This window comes from Natator depressus, chromosome 1, assembly GCF_965152275.1.
Source record: "Natator depressus isolate rNatDep1 chromosome 1, rNatDep2.hap1, whole genome shotgun sequence".
Classification (NCBI taxonomy): Eukaryota; Metazoa; Chordata; order Testudines; family Cheloniidae; genus Natator; species Natator depressus.
Window position 1 is genome coordinate 246769911 of NC_134234.1, and position 19921 is coordinate 246789831.

The window sequence follows — 19921 nt, forward strand, 5'->3', positions numbered from 1 at the left end:
ATCTGGTCCTGGTGACTTACTACTGTTTAATCTATCAGTGTGTTTCAAAAACTCCTCTAATGACACCTCAATCCAGGACAATTCCCTCAGGTATGCACCTAAACAGAACGGCTCAGGTTTGGGAAGCTCCCTCAAATCCTCAGCCGTGAAGACCAATGCAAAGAATTAACTTAGTTTCTATGCAATGGCCTTATCATCCTTGAATGCTCCTTTAGCATCTCCATTACCTAGTGGCCCCACTGGTTGTTTAGCAGGCTTCCTGCTTCTGAAGTATTTAAAATTTTTTTTGCTGTTACTTTCTGAGCCTTTGGCTAGCTATTCTTTAACTTTTTTTTTTGGCCTTTCAAATTATATTTTTACACTTCACTGGCCAGAGTTCATTCTCCTTTCTATTTTCCTCACTAGGATTTAACTTCCACTTTTTAAAGGATGCCTTTTCGTCTCTCACTGCTTCTTTTACTTTGTTGTTTAGCCACAGTGGCACTTTTTTGATCCTCTTACTATGTTTTTTTTAATTCAGGGTATACATTTAAATTGAGCCTCTATTATGGTGTCGTTAAAAAGTTTCCATGCCGCTTGTAGGGATTTCACTTTTGGCACTGTACCTTTTAATTTCTGTTTAACTAACTTCCTCATTTTAGTGTAGTCTCCTTTTCTGAAATTAAATGTTACTGTGGTAGGCTGCTTTGGTTTCCCCCCCGACAGGGATGTTAAATTTTATTGTGTTATGGTCACTAACACCAAGCAGTTCAGCTATATTCACCTCTTGGATTAGATCCTGTGCTCCACTCAGGACTAAATCAAGAATTGCCTCTCCTCTTTTGGGTTCCAGGACTAGCTGCTGTAAGTAGCAATCATTTAAGGTGTCAGGAAACTATCTCTGCATCCCATCCTGAGGTGACATGTACCCAGTCAATATGGGGACGGCTGAAATCCCCCAATATTATTGAATTTTTTATTTTTAAAACCTCTCTAATCTCCCTGAGCATTTCACAGTCACTATCACCATCCCTGTCAGGTGGTTGGTAATATATCCCTACTGCTATATTCTTATTATTCAAGCACGGAATTACTATCCATCAAGATTCTATGGTACTGTTTCGTTCATTTAAGATTTTTACTTCATTTGACTCTACGCTTACTTTCACATATAGTGCCACTCCCCGACCAGGACGGCCTGTTCTGTCCTTCCGATATATTTTGTACTCTGGTATTAGCATGTCCCATTGATTATTCTCATTCCACCAAGTTTCTGTGTAGCCTATTATATCAATATCCTCATTTATCAAGGCACTCAAGTTCACCCATCTTCATGTTTACACTTCTAGCATTTGTATATAAGTACTTTAAAAACTGTCACTTTTTAACTGTCTGCCATTACCTGATGTAATTGAATGGGACTCTTTTTCATTTAACTGTTTCTCATCAGATCCTACCTGTATTTTATCATCTTCCATCCTCTCCTCCCTACTAGGGTATAGAGAATCTCCATTAATAGATCCTCCCCTAAGGGATGTCTCTGTCCAAACCACGTGCTCTTCCGCACCTGTCAGCTTTCCCCCTTAATTTAAAAACTGCTCTACGACCTTTTTAATTTCATGTGCCAGCAATCCGATTCCAATTTGGTTTAGGTGGAGCCCATTCTTCCTGTATAGGCTTCCCCTTTCCCAAAGGCTTCTTCCTGTATAGGCTCCCGCTTTCTCAGTTCCTAATAAATCTAAACCCCTCCTCCCTGCCCCATCATCTCATCCAAGCACTGAGACCCTGCAGTTCTGCCTAACTGGCCTGCATGTGGAACTGGAAGCATTTCAGAGAATGTTACCATCGAGATCCTGGACTACAATCTCTTACCTAGCAGCCAAATTTGGCCTCCAGGACATCTCTCCTATCCTTCCCTATGCCACTAGTACCCACATGTACCACGACCACCGGCTCCTCCCCTGCACTACACATAAGTCTATCTTGAGAGATCTGCAACCTTCGCACCAGGCAGGCAAGTCACCATGCAGGTGTCTCAGTCATCGTAAACCCAGCTATCCGTTTCTAATGATCAAATCCCCCAGTACTATTACCTGTCTCTTCCTAATAACTGGAGTTCCCTCCCCCAAAGAGGTATCCTTAGTGCGAGAGGATACCATGACATCATCTGGAAGGAGAGTCCCAACTATGGGATCGTTTCCCTCTGCTCCAGTTTGATGTTTTCCTTCCCTGAGACTTTCATCCTCCACAACACTACAGAGGCTGTCTGACCAAGGATGGGACCGTTCTACTGTGTCCCAGAAACTCTCATTTATGTACCTCTCTATCTCCCTTATCTCCTCCAGTTCAGCCACTCTAATCTCCAAAGCCCGTACAAGGTCTCTGAGGGCCAGGAGCTCCTTGTACCGAATGCACACAAATGACACCCACCCATAAGGCAGGTAATCCTCCATGGCAGATATACAGGTCAGATATAGAGCGATCACTTTGTGAAAAGTGTTCACCCACAGGTGATACGGTGTTTTCGTCTCATCATTTTTCTGAGAGAGTTCATTCAAGAGTATAGCGATTGCCTTGTTTAGTGGGTTTAAGATCTTTAGATGTGACTTCCTGCAAGTATATGACTGCTCTGCTGATGAAGTGAAATGCATGAAAGCAGAAAGACTTGGTCCCCATTACCAGAATTCAGTGTAAAAGGCAACAGGAGTAGTTTTCCGTCTTAACACCGCTTACAAACTCTTTAAGCGTGATCTCAGTTTTAACAATTTAGAAATACTCTGCAAGTTATAGGACAAAAATTGGTCTTAACCTTTGATCAAACTATATTAACACTTCCAATTTGAAAACTTTATAAAGGCAACTGGAAAGTCTCTTAGGTATGTCTACACTGAAGTTAGACACCCGCGGCCGACCAGAGCTAGCTGACTCAGGCTCGCGGGCAAACGGGTTGTTTAATTGTGGTGTAGACACCCGAGCTCTGGGACCCTCCCCACCTAGCAGGGTCTTAGCTGCCTGTGGACAAGTGTTCTGATTCTGCCACCTCCTCCTCCCCTCCCATTGCAAATTACAGATTGAACCAATACTGGAGTCAGTGATTAAGTCCAGCTACTGTTGCACAGGGACAGCTTATGTGATCAGAGGCACTGTTGTACAGATTTGCATAGAAAGACCAAATTAGAAGCTATGGAAATTAACTAATGTTAACACTTACATAGAACATTACTATGAAACTGCAGAGAACACCACACAAAACCAATTTTCTGCCTCCTTAGTGATATGACGTACTCACGTTCAGCAATTTGCTGCACAGGAAAGCCCAAGTAGAAACTGAACTCCACCACAGACAGGTTCCTCAGCAGCTCACTGATTTCAGATCCATTCAAGAATCCATATGTATCCTGAATGGCAAAGACAATGTTCACAGGGCCCTGCCGAAATGCCACACGAGGCTTGCTCAGAGTTATATTCAGTATCTGAAAAGACAAAACTGGACAGGTCAGGAACAGCAAAAACACCAGCACTTCTGTTCCCTCCCTACCCCATTTTTTTTTTTAATAATAATAATATAAAGTGGGATGCTTTACAAGAGAGCTGAGTAACATCCATTTCAGACTGATTCAGCCACACTGTCTCAGCAAGAACACTGTTTCCCTTCCAAGATTTATTCTTTAAACTGGGTTACAATCCATGCTGATGAGAAAGGTGCTATCCAGAAAATGACTGAAGAAAATGTCCAGAGAAAAGTCAAACGCAGAGTCAGCAAAACAAAAGCTATCAACAAAAGAAGCCTGTGTGGATACCTTACCTATCTGGAACAGATAGGAAAAGACCCCCAACTTAAGGTAAATGAACACTGTGCAAAGAGAGCTGTCCTGTCAAAATCCACTATGCCCTGCACTTCCAGAGCCAAAGACGGGTGAAAACAAAGTACAATCAGATCTCAAAATGTGCTTCCATAGGTCTTTCCCTGGAACTTCACCTAGCAGCTACGTTCACAAACAGATCACATGCATCAAAAGCAGACAGGCTAGTGTGTTTAAAGTTAATTTTGGTATGGGAAAATTACAGGTATTACAAGCTGTTTCATAAATGTTTTATTATGACATCTTATATTGTCATTTTTATTAACCCAAGTATTTCTATTTACTTAATATCTATATTGTATAATATTTTGCATATATTCTTCACTTTAAAGACGTACTTAAACACAAAGAAGTTATTTTATTTTTATGACAGGTTTCAGAGTAACAGCCGTGTTAGTCTGTATTCGCAAAAAGAAAAGGAGTACTTGTGGCACCTTAGAGACTAACCAATTTATTTGAGCATGAGCTTTTGTGAGCTATGAAGCGAGCTGTAGCTCATGAAAGCTCATGCTCAAATAAATTGGTTAGTCTCTAAGGTGCCACAAGTACTCCTTTTATTTTTATGGTGATTAGATACTATTTTACATTGTTTATGAGTTTATACAGCACAATTTTTATTGATTTTAGTTTTAGAACAAAGTTAGAATAAATAAACTTTCAGGAAAAAAAAGCAGCATGTCTTATTAATTAGATTTAGAGTTTATATCCAATGAGTTTTAAGCCCCTTTATTGAGTACAATATCGAATAAAGACTTCTCAATTTCCAAATCTAAAGTTCAGGTAATCGCTACTAAGGGCACATGGCACTGGTGGAAACACTAATGAACCGTGGAACCCAAAAACCTTAAAATCTATTAGTTATCCTCAGTATAAACCCACCATTAGATTACCCACTCAAAATGTGTGATGCAGAGTACGGTGAACTTCCTTTTTCTCAGTGCATGCTAGCATTCTTACCTGCACTGTGAAGTTGTAGATATCCTGGTGATGTTTTCTCACCTCCATGAATGCCATTGTCAGCCCTTTTTCAATGCGCTGGCTGAAGTTACAGAAGCCAGTATCAACGTTTTGAGGCACAAACTGAAGCACTGGAGGTAAAGGGTATGTGTTAATCCCACTGAGTGCAGTGCAGTTATTTGCACTGAAGGGAGAGAGTGGGGAAGCAGGGAACCCTCTCCCTCCATAAATGAATCCGTTTTCCATTAAATCCCGACTGCACTCTTGGCAGCTGAAAGTCCAAACAGTGCAGCTCAAGAAATTAATTACGGCAGAAACTGTTCTGCATTGATGCAGAAGGTTTTCTTGTCAGTAAAATCTGATGTGACAATAAGGCTCACTTGCTGTCAAGAGATTCTGCAGCCAAAAAATAAAATAAAATCCACTTCCTATTACAGGCGACAAAGATTCCCAGCTATACATAAATTGTCTCTAATACTGAGTCAGTCTGAAGCTCTGGAATCCCTGAATTATCCAAGATTTTTTTTATGAAAATCTTTAAAAAGAAGACGACCAGCAGCATCCTTCTTTGTAGGCTGATGGTGAAGTCTAGTATTCAGTTTGGTTGAAAGACTCCAACTTTGGTATACCAGGCATCCATTGATACCAGTCTGACACCTTTCAACAGCACTTAATAAGCATACATACATTATATATAATGTGTGCATACATGCGCACACCAATTAAGCACTGGTGAAAGGTGCCAGAGCGACAGCACTCGAAAGTGAAATTCTTAAATATATAATAAGAAGTTCACTCTCTAGTGCTGTCATTCTGGCACCTTTCACCAGTGCTTAATTAGCATGCACGTGGCTAGTGAAAGCTGTCAGATTGACAGCACCAGTCTCCCACATCATGAATATAAATCAATCTGAATATGAAAAGGTCTTTTTAAAATTAAATTATAAGCAAAATAAAACTAAACATTTTAAATAAAATAAACTTTAAATTCAAAAATAATTTTCAGATATACATGAATAAATAATTAAATATGCCTTACTATTAAAAGCAAAATACTGGAGAACAGAATACCTTTCTCTTTTATGTATCTGCCAAGACCCTTATTCAGGGTTCTGTATTTTCCCTGCAACAGTCTGCAAATGGTAAGTGGCCAGTGAGGATGAAGAAAGATCTGGAGTTTTGCACCATGATAAAATTGTTAACTCTTAAAACTTGGTAAAAAAATGCAAACTCCCTACACTGACTGTCAGAGACATCATCAGCTATAACAAAAAGTAGGGAGTAGAATAGAACATTGCATTCACCTCTTGCCAATTAAAAGTTTTTCAACTAATTAAATAAACAACAGTAATAGCAATGTTTTGAATGTATATAGCATTTTCCATCCAAAGATCTCAAAGCACTTTGTTAATATTCATGAATTAAGCCTCACAAAAATAAAGCCTAGATCTTTTGATTCCCAATCTTGTATATTAATCACAAGACCATCCTTCTTCCCAGATCAAAATCTGTATCAATACTACGTTATTTCTCCCCCTCTCTACAGTGTGAAGCACAGAAACAAGAACTCACCTGTGTGAACTTGGAACCTGGGATCTGGCATGGTGAAAGAAGGCTGCAGTGACAGGATGACAGGGGCCTGACCACGTAGAAGGCTGCTGTTCATAAGCACATTTATGACAGCTATTGCTGTGTAAACAAAAGGACCCGATGTCACCAAGAAAGAGAATTTTGGGGAAATTTTATAAACCTATGGAAAAGAAATTAAATAAAATTATCAGCATCAATATTGGCAACAATACCTCACATCTCTCTCTGTCCATCTAATGATCTTGAAGCACTTGGATAAATTAAGCAACGTATCCCTGACAGGTAGAAAAATAATTATCTTAATTTTACAGCTGAGGAAAGAGAAGCACACAAAGTCAGAGAGCTGGGAATAGAATCTTTATCTGGAGACTCCAACTCCAGTGGAGTAACCACAAGAGCATCTTCCCTTTGCTAAGTTTACCCAATTAGAAGTTGTACAGTACAGCAGTTCTCAACCAGGGTTATGTGTACGCCTGGAGGTATGAAAAGGTCTTCCAGGGGGTACATCAACTCATCTAGATATTTACCTAGTTTTACAACAGGCTACATACTAACGAAGTCAGTACAAACTAAAATTTCATACAGACAATGACGTGTTCATACTGCTCTATATGCTGTACACTGAAATGGAAGTACAATATTTCTATTCCAATCAATTTATTTTACAATTACATGGTAAAAATGAGAAAGTCAGCAATTTGTCAGTAATAGTGGGCTGTGACACTTTTGTATTTTTAGGTCCGATCTTGTAAGCAAGCAGTTTTTAAGTGAGGTGAAACTTGGGGGTACACAAGACAAATCACGCTCCTGAAAGGGGTACAAGTAGTCCGGAAAGGTTGAGAGCCACTGGTTCAGAACATTCACCTTTGCTTTTGCAAAAAGTACTGCAGGAATTTAAATGGCCACAAAGTGGTCAGGACTTCAGTTTTATGGATCATCTCTAGCAGCACAGTATCTCATCCTCTACACGATATTGGAGGGCACTACAGATTCCATACCAATAACTGGTGACTTACTGAATCACCAGCATGGCTTCTTGCATACTGGACACACATATGGTAGTGTATACATCCCATTGACTGTGTGTGTGTGTGTGTGTGTGTGTGTGTGTGTGTGTGTGTGTGTGTGTGTGTGTGTGTGTGTGTGTGTGTGTGTGTGAGAGAGAGATGCAGGAAGCAATACACACAATATAGTTTATAGATATAATACAATTTTGTATGTGTACCTATACATACACTTTTTTTTTTCAGAAGACACTCCTCCCCCTTATTTCAGCACAGCTACCAATAGAAACTTCCCACAATTCATATATCCCCTTCTATTCGTTTCAGAAGATAAATCTAGAGTTGAGCTGTCTATTCTGAAGATCTCTAGCCATCACATAACAGATGAGGATCTAAATAGAGGATTTACTATAAAACCAAGTGAAGGTTTCAAAGCAGGCGCTTTTGTATATCCTTACAATATTATCTAAAACAAAAACAAGGTGAAGGATTTGAGTATTTTACAGTATTTCTTTCTCCAACAGGAAGTCTCCCCTAACCCAGTCAACACACCTACTTCCTGGCTGCTTCTTCACACTCCAGTTCCCTCCATCTACCACACATGATCACATTGTGACACACTTTCTACACAAAAAGCCAAGACCAGAGCCCTAAGACTTCAGGTACACTTCCACATCTTTACAGAGGGAGACACCAGCTCTCTCCAGACCTTGCCCGAATGATGGGATACCCTGAAGAATTTGCAGCTGAGGATCAGCCTTGTGGAAGAGCACAAAGTGCTACCAAATCCTAGCTTACATGTCTCTTATTGACATCTCTATGGCAGCACAAATTAATAGAAATTAATTTTCAGAGGACACAATAGAAAGCCTTTTCTTTTTTGAAAAACAAAATGAGCAAGATGTATTAAAAAAAATTAAAAAAAAAACTGCAAGGAACAACCTCAAGTATCAAGGAAAAAAATACGGTCTCAAGAAAAATATATACAGATCTCCCTATATTCCTTGTCATTAGACGCCAAAAGCGTGTTACTGTCAGATTTTATTATAAATGGATCCAGACCTGTAGCATTCAAATTAGTTCAATATAAACAGTTCAATATAAACAGATACTTCAAGCCTTTTTGCCTGAAGTTTACCCTTTTATCTCAAGAAGAAATGTTTTTAGCAGCTTCAGTTTGTGAAATGGGGAAGGAATGCCAGAGAAATGTTGTCTAGTACCCACAAAAGAAGACAGGCAAGAAAAAAAGAGGAAACAGTGTTTTCAATCCTTCAGCTGCAATTATTTGGTGTTTGCTAAAGTAAAACATGCAGAAGGAGAACAGCCCAGCATAGCACGAACTGATACTGATGTACTCTAATCTGACACTTCAGTGGTAAGAGAAGAAAAAAATTGTTATCCCCTAAACTCCCTCAAATTTTGCATAAAGTATTTAGCCTGAACAGTCAATACACACCAAATGAGTCCATTTTTGTGCTTCATCATGACAGGAGGTGGACAGTAAATCCAAAAGAAACATAATTTGAAAGATTTTGAGAAGTGTGAGCTGGAGAAAGGTAGTGAGAGGAGAACCATTACAGGCCCAAGACAAAAGTCTAAGTAGTATGCTTCACCACCACCACCGTACCAAGTGTCTGATGATAAGAAGTATCCCTAGAAAGCACTTTATTTCCCAAAGGTTTACCAAGGCCGGTAGGTGTTAAAAGTGAAATGCAGAGCTTTTTATTTTTTGAATTACTGTGTGCGCGAGGATGTGCAGCTTAAGATCCTAAAGGTAACATTTTCAAACCATATTTTGGCACCTAAACAAAAACAGCCTAAATTTCAGAAATGACAAGCACCCACAGATCTCACTGAAATTAATGGGAGCCACAAGAGCACCTCCAAAAAACAAGGCCACTTTTATTTAGATGCCTATCATTTAAGTGCCTAGCTTTAGATAGGCAGGTTTGAAAATCTTGGTCTAAATCACTAACAGGATTAGGAGAAGTCTTAAAACATAAATAAATACTATAATGACCTGACTAATGTGTATTTGTATACTGCCTTCCATAGGATAGAATCAGAACTGATCAACTAGTCTCATAAGCCCCATGCAGCACAGAGTTGACAGATTCTCAAAAGAAAGCATTTTCAATTCCTGTTTAACATTAACATTTGTTCATATTTCAGCGGAGCAGCAGTTACATCAAATTGCAGCCAAATATTTTATTTTTGTAAAGGATACCTTGCTACTATGCTAAATTTAACAGAACTGCGTCCTATTTTACTGTGCTGTAAAAATGAAACATCTGTAAGCTATAATAGGAGATGTAATAAAAGAAAAATTAAAAACAAAATGTACTAATTTACCTCAAGTTGTACTTTACATAAACCAGTTCATGACACTGTTGCCAAAAAAAAAAGTCAGATTTGTTTGCTTGGTTAAGCTAAGCACCAAGGAAGAATCTGTTTAGAGGGCTGCATGACTGCAGTCATTAATACATGTTACTATATTGGACAGCTGTTAATTTTAAAGCCTAACAACCTTGGCAGTATTCCATTACTGACATGAAATTATATTTTGGTAGGGTAGGGAAGCAAGAATACTTCAGCTTTCTGGAGTTAGAAACAGCTACCCCCAGTGCATCACTAAGAGAAAACACATACGATAGTACTCTTCTAGTTCAACATAAGCATGACTTATTTTACAGAGCTGTTCTCTGCCTTTGATGAGAAAGAATTTGCAAACGATGAACCAAGACTCGGAAGACTAGCTGCATTATTTATAAGAAGAGTAGACTCCCAGCAGCCTTAGGGTCAATATAGTCTGTCAAGAGGTCTGCATGGCAATAGTGGACATAAAAGGAATGAGTTTGAAAGAGAAAAATCATAAAGGGACAGGATATCAGATGTTTGCTCCAGTCACTTTACAAATATTTAGTAATATGTCTGGTTTTATTGCAGTTGACATCACCATGTCAGCAGAAGTTTCTCATATTACTGAAACATACAGGGCTAGTTCTCAGCTAGTGTAAATCAGTGTACGTCCACGGAAGTGAACCTTTGACTTCAATACAGCCATGCAGACTTGCACCAAATGAGGATATGGCCCATAGTTTGGAATCACTGGATTTGTCTAAATGGAAAAGAGAAAGGACATTTCATTTCAAAATGGTTTATTCTGCAGATCTACTGTAGAAGCGCCTATTCTAAGCTACACAGACTATTCATATACATAAAATGTAAAGGATATAAATAAATAATAGTACTTGCCAGTCATAACGATTCACAATTTGCAAAAATAAATAATACAATTAAAGAGCTTACCGGAAGCCTAGATAGCCACCCTTAACAAACCATCCCATTTCCCTTTAATCCACATCACTATCCTCCTTCAAAAAGCCCAGGAAGGTAGAGGAGCTTTGTAAAACCAATTGCTTAGGCGAACAGAGGGATTTGAATCCAGGACCCTGACAGTTAAAATGATGAACTTCTACCACTTAAACCAGAGGACTAAATAATATAGCAGAAACTCATAAACCACTTATGTGGACCAGCTACAAGATGTGGACAAAGATCCACATTCTTAGGATAGGTCTTCACTTCAGAGTTAATTCAAGTTACAACATTTGAGTTTCTCCACTTGAGCTAGCCTAGCTTGGGTGACAGCAACCATACTGTACCTCTAGCTATACCAGAAGTATTGCATGCACATAGGTGCTGTAATGAACCAAGTGAGGTGTTAGGTCTTCCAGGGAGCACATCGCTTAGTTCTTAGTGCTACACTGGTGTCTCTCTTTTGTGGTGTACTATGGGAAATGTTGTCTGTCCTTCCCGGGCACATGGACAGAAGTAGTCTTAGACTGTCAACTCGTTACAGGACACAACTTCTGGTTGTGTGTACCTAGCCTATGTTTCCGTGAAGACCTGGGTCACACTCAGAATGATGACGTACCAAATGTTGGCATTCATGTGGACAAATAAAGGACAGGAGACGTGAAGCCCAGAGTCTTTTGGCAGCAGTTTGTTGCCCTCGGAAGGTGGAAACATGAAGGAGAACACACAGGCTGCATGCAGGCAGGATGAAGGGACAGAGGCAGCTCATGCAGACTGTCGTAGCTGAGAACTCTCTCTGTGCTGACCAGCTGTTCCAAAGCACCAAGTGACAGGACTGCAATGTAACACAGACCTGGGATGAACAGCAGCAGAAACAGAACTTTCACCACCTTCCTGGAGTTGTGTGAAGAGCTTTCCTCAGCACTTTAAAGACAGGATAAGCAGATGAGACAGACCGTACTAGTACAGAAGTGTATTGTTATTGCTATCTGGAAGCTGGCTACCCCAGACCGATGCAGGTCAGTGGCTAATCAGTTTGGCATCAGGATGTCAACCATCAGTGCTGTGGTGATGGAGATCTGCAAAGCAATTATAGCTTTAATGAATTATAGTTTGGTGAAGATTGGAAATGTTCATGAAATAACAGTCTTTGAACAAACTGACCTGAACTGTGCTGGCACCATTGGTGATAGAAATGTGCCCATTATCTGCATGCTCCACAAGAACCTCATGACTACATAAACCAGAAAGGATACTGCTCCATTGTTCAGCAGTCACTGGCTGACCGCAGAGGGAGGTTCAGAGGCAACTTCATGGGATGCATTGTCAGGGAGCATGATGCCAGTGCATTCTGGAGATTCTGCCTATTTGAAATTTGACAAGCGGGGACTTTATTCCCATCCAGTGGGATATCAATAGGATGTCTGTCTCCACTGTTATTTTGGGAAACCAGCTTATCCTGCATTGCCCTGGCTCATGAAGCCCTGCCCGGATGTGAGGACATCTGGCAGAAGGTTCAATTATACCATGTGCAGCTGCAGGATGGTGGTGCATTTGGCTGACTGAAGGTTAGATAATGTTGCCTACAAAACCATTTAGACTGCAGCTTCTAAAATGCCATTCATGTCATTGGGGCATGCTGTGTTCTGCACAGCAGATGTAAGGTTAAGAGGGAATACTGTGGGCAAGACTTGGGCAATGATTTTGCTGCTTTACAAATCCGATACAGGCAGCCAGGAAGTGCATCAGCTAAGGTTGGGCCTGGGAAGAGCTAGGGAAGTAACGGACTCCTTGGCTTGGAAGGGGAAAATAAGATAATGAAAGCATTTACTGTAATGGACTGCACCTATATGAGAATGATGTGCTTGTATATGTATTGTCAAGCTGTGAGAGTATTAAAATCATAGAAGTGTAGGACTGGACAGGACCTCACTAGGTCATCTAGTCCAGTCCCCTGCACTCGAGGCAGTTTAATAGAGTTCCTCTCAGTCTTGTTCTCAAAGTACTTACACACCAAGTGACTATACAACAAAAGATTTTATTGAAAGAGAGTAACACTGTCAGTGCAGCTGTCAGAAGGTCGTCAAGTGCACAGGGGGTGCAATACCACATCACCTGTAATGAAAACGCACATCGTCAGAGTTCTTGCCATCACTCTACTGTGCCTGCACAGGGCGGAGTGCACAGGGTACAGCTGACCATGTGCCCTCCCTCCCATCCATGGACTGGGTTACCCCTTCTGTAGAGGGCACTGGCTGCAGGATATGTTAGTGTGGAGGGGAGGCAACAGCAGGAGGCTGACCTGGACAGGGTCCAGACCCAAGTTGTACTGAAACCTGCTGCCATCAGTCCCAGCATGTGCTCAGACAGATCCCTCTACTCCTCATGGTCCTGCTCCCTCATGGTGCAGTCATGGGTGATGTAATCTGCAGCCATCTTCTTCCTCTCCAGCCTCTCCTCAGCTGCAGCCTGGTTCTGCCTGTCCTGTTCTATCATCTCCCTTGGAGCTCAAGGAGGCAGTCTCATCTACAGACAAAGTCCCTGTGCATCTCTATCAGCTGGTTATCCTTTATCCTTTTCCTTCAGAGGTTCTGGACCCTCGTGCTGACTGTCAGTGGTCTCCTAGATGGATGTCTCACCTGCACTGGGACAGATGGCCCTGAAAAACAATGCATTATTCTTCTGCCCAGAGCGGGAAAAAAGAAAAGTTTCTTCCCTTTAACTTCACAGCGAGGGAAAAGTCACAACTTTTATCTCCTTGGCATTCATTGTCCTCCATCTTTACATTTCTCTACTCTGAAGCTGCCCAGTTCCAGCATTCCCTCCCCTGCCCCCGACAATGGCAAATGCTTTATACAGTCACACAATTTTTTTTTATAATTTCATTTTTAAAAAGGGGGTTGGGGACTTGGGTGTGCAAGGGACAGGCCTGGAACGACAGAACATTAATACCATGACAGTACTGTTACTTCAAGTTGTGCTGGCAATGGAAGAGGTGAACCTGCCTGACATCCCTGGACAGGTGTTCCAGGATGCTGGGAGATAGCTTCCTAGCATAGATGGGTGGTTATTTCATCATCTGGTGAGTGATGGGCAAACAGATGACTGGGGACTAGTGAACTAATCTGGGACAGTATAAACAGGCTGCTAAAATAGAGGCAGTAACACAGAACCACCACAGATGTGCCTTTGCAACCTAGCCCCTTCCACCCTGGCAGCCGAACCACAGACCAGTATTTCCAAGAGACTTTGGAAGTGTTCTGGATTTAATACTACCAAAGACCATGCAATGGATTTATTTCCTAGGCTAGTGGGGTTTTTTTTGTTTTTTTTATATAAAGTTTTGGCTGCCTCCAAAAACATAATGCTAGTGTGAGAAAACACACGTTGCTGTACACGCATTCTGCAGCCATGCTTGTCTCACCCCCATTGCTGCGTTTGCTACCATTGCTCAGCTTGTATTAATAGCCACGGCTTTGCACACCTGGAGGGGTGTGCACCACACAAAAAAAAAATCACTGCTTGCATGTTTAAAATTTTGTTCCCCCATGCAGAATTCATCTTGGACTGTATGTGCCCAGTAGGAAGGCATTTCTCCTCTTACCCCTCAAGTATACCTGAAACCAGTATAGTATAAAAGCCTGCCCTCCAGCACCCAACACCCCCCACTACAGTAATAGAGATTGGTACTAAACAGGCAACAACAGCCCCCTTATGTTGTCATATCCCCCCTAGCCATAACAAGGGCAAGTCACTCACTCCCTTACCCAACTGAGGTGATGCTGGTTCCTCTGCTGCATTCCCCCCCAGTCTGTTTCTCCATCTCCTCCCCAAACAGGTCCTGGGAGTACTGAATGAGGTCAGACTGGCTGTGCGTGGACGTGGCAAACATCTGCTCTGCCTCCGCTGAGACTGCTGTGGCTGGTGCTGACCCTGGCTTCAGTTCCTCCCCTGAGTCCACGCACAGGCCCTTGAGGTGTCCGGGGTGTACTCGGGCTCCATGTTTGGGACACTACTGAGCACCCAGTGCAGCTCCTCAGAGGATGGGGACATTCTAGGGGAGTCATCAGACTAGGACTTGTAGTTCTTTGCCTGGCAGTACAAGTTCTTCATGGATTTTATCTTCTCTAGTCCAGTGAATCCCGTCCTCAATGAGCTTACTGGAGGTAACATTGTAAGACTTTTGATTTCTGGTCCTGGACCTGAAGCCATTCTGATTGGCCTCACACCACAGGTCCACAAGAACATTGGTGTCAGACTCAGGCCAGCTAGATGCATGCTGGGAGGATGCTCTACCAGATGCCATCTGATCTGAAAAGTGCAACAGGTGCAGAAAGCTGCGTGCTAAGGCAGTGTCTGAAAACCAAAGCAGGCTATTTATACTGACTGGAGATAACTTTCAGTCCTGAACTAAGGACCAGGTAGGTAAACACAACAAAAGTCCCAAGGTGAATTCTGGGACAGCATTAGAGACCTTTCAGCACTCAAGAAGACTCTAGCTGCAACCAAGCTGCATGCATTAGCTTGAGCATCAGCAGCACTCCTTCTTCAACCAATACCCCAACAGGCCATCTAGCTTGAGTTTAAAGTATCACTGTGCTCGAGCTCGAGATTTGTGAGAGTAGACAGGAACAACCCTTAAGTTATAACTCAAGATGACTTTGCAGGAAAGACAAACCTTTCTGATGGGTTGCACTTGCAATACGCCTTGACGGTCAACACACCTGAGCTTTGTTCCATCAAGGGAGGCTTTGCTAGATTGTATAAATCTATACAGTTGTAGGGCTAGTATCTCTTTAAACAATGTTTATAAGGAAAGCATGAACGCTTGGGGAGATAATATTATCCCAGATTCAAATAATAACTAACTCCCTTTGTGACCCTGGGGCAAACTGCTGGATCTTCTTGTGCCTCAAACTATGTCTTCATTGCAGTTAAATTGATATCTACACTCAGATTAGCCTAGCTCAAGTGAGACACAGAGTTGTGTTAACTTGAGCTTTAGCTTACCCCTCCTCCTCCCGAACAGGGCAGACACCTCAAGTTACAAGCACCACTACGCTCAAGTTAAGGATTTGTGTATGTGGACAGGAATCGAGTTAGGGGCAATATACAAGTTATAACTCAAGTTACCTAGGCAGTTAAGACAAGCCATCAGCCACCCAGGAAAGCTGGGAAAATTAAAAGAGGAATCTTGCACAGAATGAGATGTTGCATCTGTGTTGAGCTATTATGGTCAAATTAACAGAAAGCTGGAGAAAAGCTCTTTGTTTATAAAACTTGGTTTGTTGAATGGACAACACTGAGTATAAACAGAAGATGTTTTGAATATTCTTCAAAATATTCACTAGAGTCAACAATAATAGTTAAGAATGAAAGAAAGCTAAGCCAATAATTCTTAAGGTAAACAGAAATACACCCAAAATGCTAAACTGAGCTGGCCCCAAAGAGTTACTATTAGCATTACTACGCTAGTTACCCTTAGTCTCAAAATATAACATCCCAGAACAAAGATACTATTAAACCCTATGCTACTGTTGACAATCAAATTATGGAAATTAACCCTCACCTGAAAACCTATGTAAAAATAGCATGACATTTACAAACTATTGTTTATTTATCCATATTTTATTTTACTTGGGCTGAATTAGCTTTCATCTTATCCATGCCTCTTGCGTTCTTAAAATTGAGATGGAAATCTCATGAGAACACAGTATCAGCAATGTTCTATTTAGAACCCAGAGGGTTAAAAGGAAGCATAAGTGAAAAATCACTGGACAGGGAGAAAAAGTTAACTAAACTTTCTGAAGCCTCAAAGCACATTCAACTTAAATTTGGTGCAAAGTTTAGGGGTAATTTTCTTGTTTTCACCCATCCTAAAATAGCACTAAGTTGCATGACACTGCTAAGCAATTCCCAGCCCATTCAGACACAGCACAGACTTTAGACTGTTATTGACCAGCTGGATTACTCCGTGACATTTATTGAACTGCCTTATTTGCAATAATGCATCAATAGTTTTTGACAGTGGCACTTCCCATAATATAGCTTGTGTTTTGCAAAAGGCCTTGCATTTTATGTGCAACATCTTCAAACTAAAAGAATGAACTTCCAAAGAATGTAAAGGATCTCTTTTTGAAGAAGAAAGTTACACAGTATATACTGAAATTCTGAAAACCTTATGCACAGTACATTTCATCCTTTTGTAATATGAAGTTGATTCATGCTTCCTAATTTTAATTCAGATCATTCCACACAGCTACATGTAATAAACTGTAAATTAAACTTTGCTTAGTCTTTAAGGGCCAGATTCTTCCACCTTTACATAACAACGGTAATTATTTCAAATTTTAGAGTATCTGATTATGCAGAGACTAAAGTCAGCATTTTGTTTGCCACCCAAAAAACTACTTCTAGGGTCTGTCAAAAAAATTTTTTTTAAAAGGGGTACTTTTAACTGAATGCAGACTTTAATGTAAGTTCCAATTTACACTGATTTTTTTAGACTTGGGAACCATGTTGAAACATTATATAACGATGACAAGAAGTAATTCTTCTGTTCTACTCCATGCTGACTAGACCTCAACTGGAGCATTGTGTCCAGTTCTGGGCGCCACATTTCAGGAAAAATGTGAAAAATTGGAGAAAGTCCAGACAAGAGCAACAAAAATGATTAAACGTCTAGAAAACATGAACTATGAGGGAAGACTGAAAAAATTGGGTTTGTTTAGTCTGGAAAAGAGAAGACTGAGAGGGGACATGATAACAGTTTTCAAGTACATAAAAGATTGTTACAAGAAAGAGAGAGAAGAATTGTTCTTCTTAACCTCTGAGGATAGGACAAGAAGCAATGAGCTTAAATTAGAGCAAGGGATGGACTTTAGGAAAAACTTCCTAACTGTGAGGGTAGTTAAGCACTGGAATAAATTGCCAAGGGAGGTTATGGAATCGCCATCGTTTAACCTACTCTTAAAAATCTCCAAACACCTGTAAGGGATGGTCTAAATATCACTTAGTCCTGCCATGAGTGCAGGGGACTACTGGACGAGATGACTTTTCGAGGTTCTATGATTCTATGATTCCCAGACCTGATTTGAGCCCCAACCTGGAGGGTGGTCTAAGCCTTTAAAACAAACAAAAAACAAAAACACAAAACTTCAGCATCACAGAGGAGGGAAGGGAAAACACTACTGAATATCCCAGACGTACCTATCTGTAGACTTAAAAATGACATTTAACAACTGAAAATTATTTCCTAGTTTCTTCAATCTACCAAGTCTTGAGTTCAGGATTCCATATTTCCCCTGCAAGCACTGATATCACTAAAACCTAAATGAGCACAAGCTATGGAAAAGGCTCCCTGCTTTGTTTTAAATGCTTGGGATGTCATCAGCTGGCACTGGAGAAAGACAGAGCCCTGAACTGATATTTTAGACGGTATAAGCTTTTCAATTCATCTTTTGATATTAATCTATGCAGGGGTTAAAGTGGGGGAGCTCTCAACACAGCAGCCAATAAAGAGGGTGAGCTGTGGGGGAGCACTGCTAAACCAAGCCAGAGAGGAAGGCACGCTTCCCTAAATCTGTCACATTATAAAAATATAAGTAACAATTCATGTTACACTTGCACTAAAAATGCGAGAAAAGATGTTTTATGTATACAGTATTCCTGTTCAACCGCAAACAAAATTCCATTGTGCTTTAGAATCACCAGGTTTTTGTGTTTTTAATCATTATTTTACATAGGAAAATTACAAACGAAAACAAACACACCACGCTATAGCATTACACTAAGCAAAGAACGCACACATTTGGTACCACTTACCTCCAGTTCTACTGATCGCCTGAACTGAACTCTCAGCACTTCTTTGATGGAATTACTGACATTTTCTAGCACAGCTCTGCGGGCCAGCACTGGAAATTAACGAGAGTCAGTAAGTACATTTTAGCTTCATCTATGGTGCTTTGGTTCATTGTTGCATTTTCAACTGTGTGACGCATGACAAAGCAGATAATGAGGTCAAGTGTGTTGAAGGCGTAAGACACAGGGATAAGGTGCAGATAGAAGTATAATTATACCCTGAAAAGGTAACTCTGTAAATAGCTTCATGGGTTCTGTGGTTATTTTCTCTCAACTTTGTTCATTTGCTAGTAAAAACAATTACCTTTGTAACAGACGGACTAGAAATTCAAACTGGATCTGAAAGTCAAACTGCGTTCTTTTTTACTTGAGCACTTGTAATAAAGATTCCGCTGTTGTAATACAGTTAACAATTCTGTAGATGATGCATAAGTCAGAATAGAATGCAAATCACTGTCCAATAACTGTGCTGGATATACACTACTAATAGGCATTTAAAAAAAACAGTTATTTTTATTAAAAAAAAAAAAAGTAAGCAAACTCTGCTCTGATTACACATGGAGGCACGACTGTTGAATAAGAAACTACCTTAAAAACACTCACAGGTGCATTGCTAACCATAACCACACTTTAAATTATAACAGTGATTATTGAAAGCAACTGTAAAATGGCATCTCGGTGTTTTGTACTTATTCTCCATCAAATATTTACATAGTAAAACTGCTCTGTTTACAAGTCCCCTCCACCCCCCAAAAAAGGCTCTTTCTTAACACTAGCACAGCCAACTCACCCTCGTAGCTGGAAAAAATTGAACTCTGTTCTTTCTGTTTTATACATCAAACGCACACATTCTGACCATAAAACTTAAATGGAAAATTTTTGTTGATTGACATTAAATATGGCTCCTTCACAACTGTAGTATATTAGCTCGGCAGGAACAAGGCAACTTTCTTTTTAAGCATACAAAGTCAGTTTTCTGATCATAACCACACCACTTCCAACTAAAATAATCCAAATACAGGTACATAGCTCATTTTCACATGGCAAAATAAAATGTTAAAGATATTTAGAAAAACTAACTTTAGTTTCACATGTTCTAAAGTTTATTTTAAATTATGGCATTTATAAACACTCCCAATATCTTCAAAGGGAAACTTATTCCACCATGCTATTAAAAGATTCTGCATAACAGTTCTGTAAGAATACTATAAATTTAACACCAAAATTATAAAGGAGCTGCAATTAAGCCTACATGTATGCATGATCAATTTTAAAGCACCATTTGCATTCCACTTTTCCACAAGGAATAGGTTTTGTGCAGCTAAATTTTATAATTTGTATGAGCAAGGG

At 40.3% G+C, this 19921-nt stretch overlaps 1 protein-coding gene across 5 annotated transcripts in view; it reads right to left on the reverse strand.

Annotated features, from left to right (window-relative positions):
* The window catches only part of KIAA1549 (KIAA1549 ortholog), a 204651-nt gene that overhangs the window by 77958 nt on the left and 106772 nt on the right, over positions 1-19921 (reverse strand). For all 5 annotated transcript variants that reach the window (XM_074940410.1, XM_074940403.1, XM_074940388.1 and 2 more), the window contains exons 3-6: positions 18536-18624; positions 6372-6549; positions 4800-4930; positions 3269-3452 (exon numbers count right to left, since the gene is read on the reverse strand). In XM_074940410.1, the coding sequence (XP_074796511.1) occupies positions 3269-3452; positions 4800-4930; positions 6372-6549; positions 18536-18624 (582 nt within the window). The remainder of the gene's footprint in view (positions 1-3268; positions 3453-4799; positions 4931-6371; positions 6550-18535; positions 18625-19921) is intronic.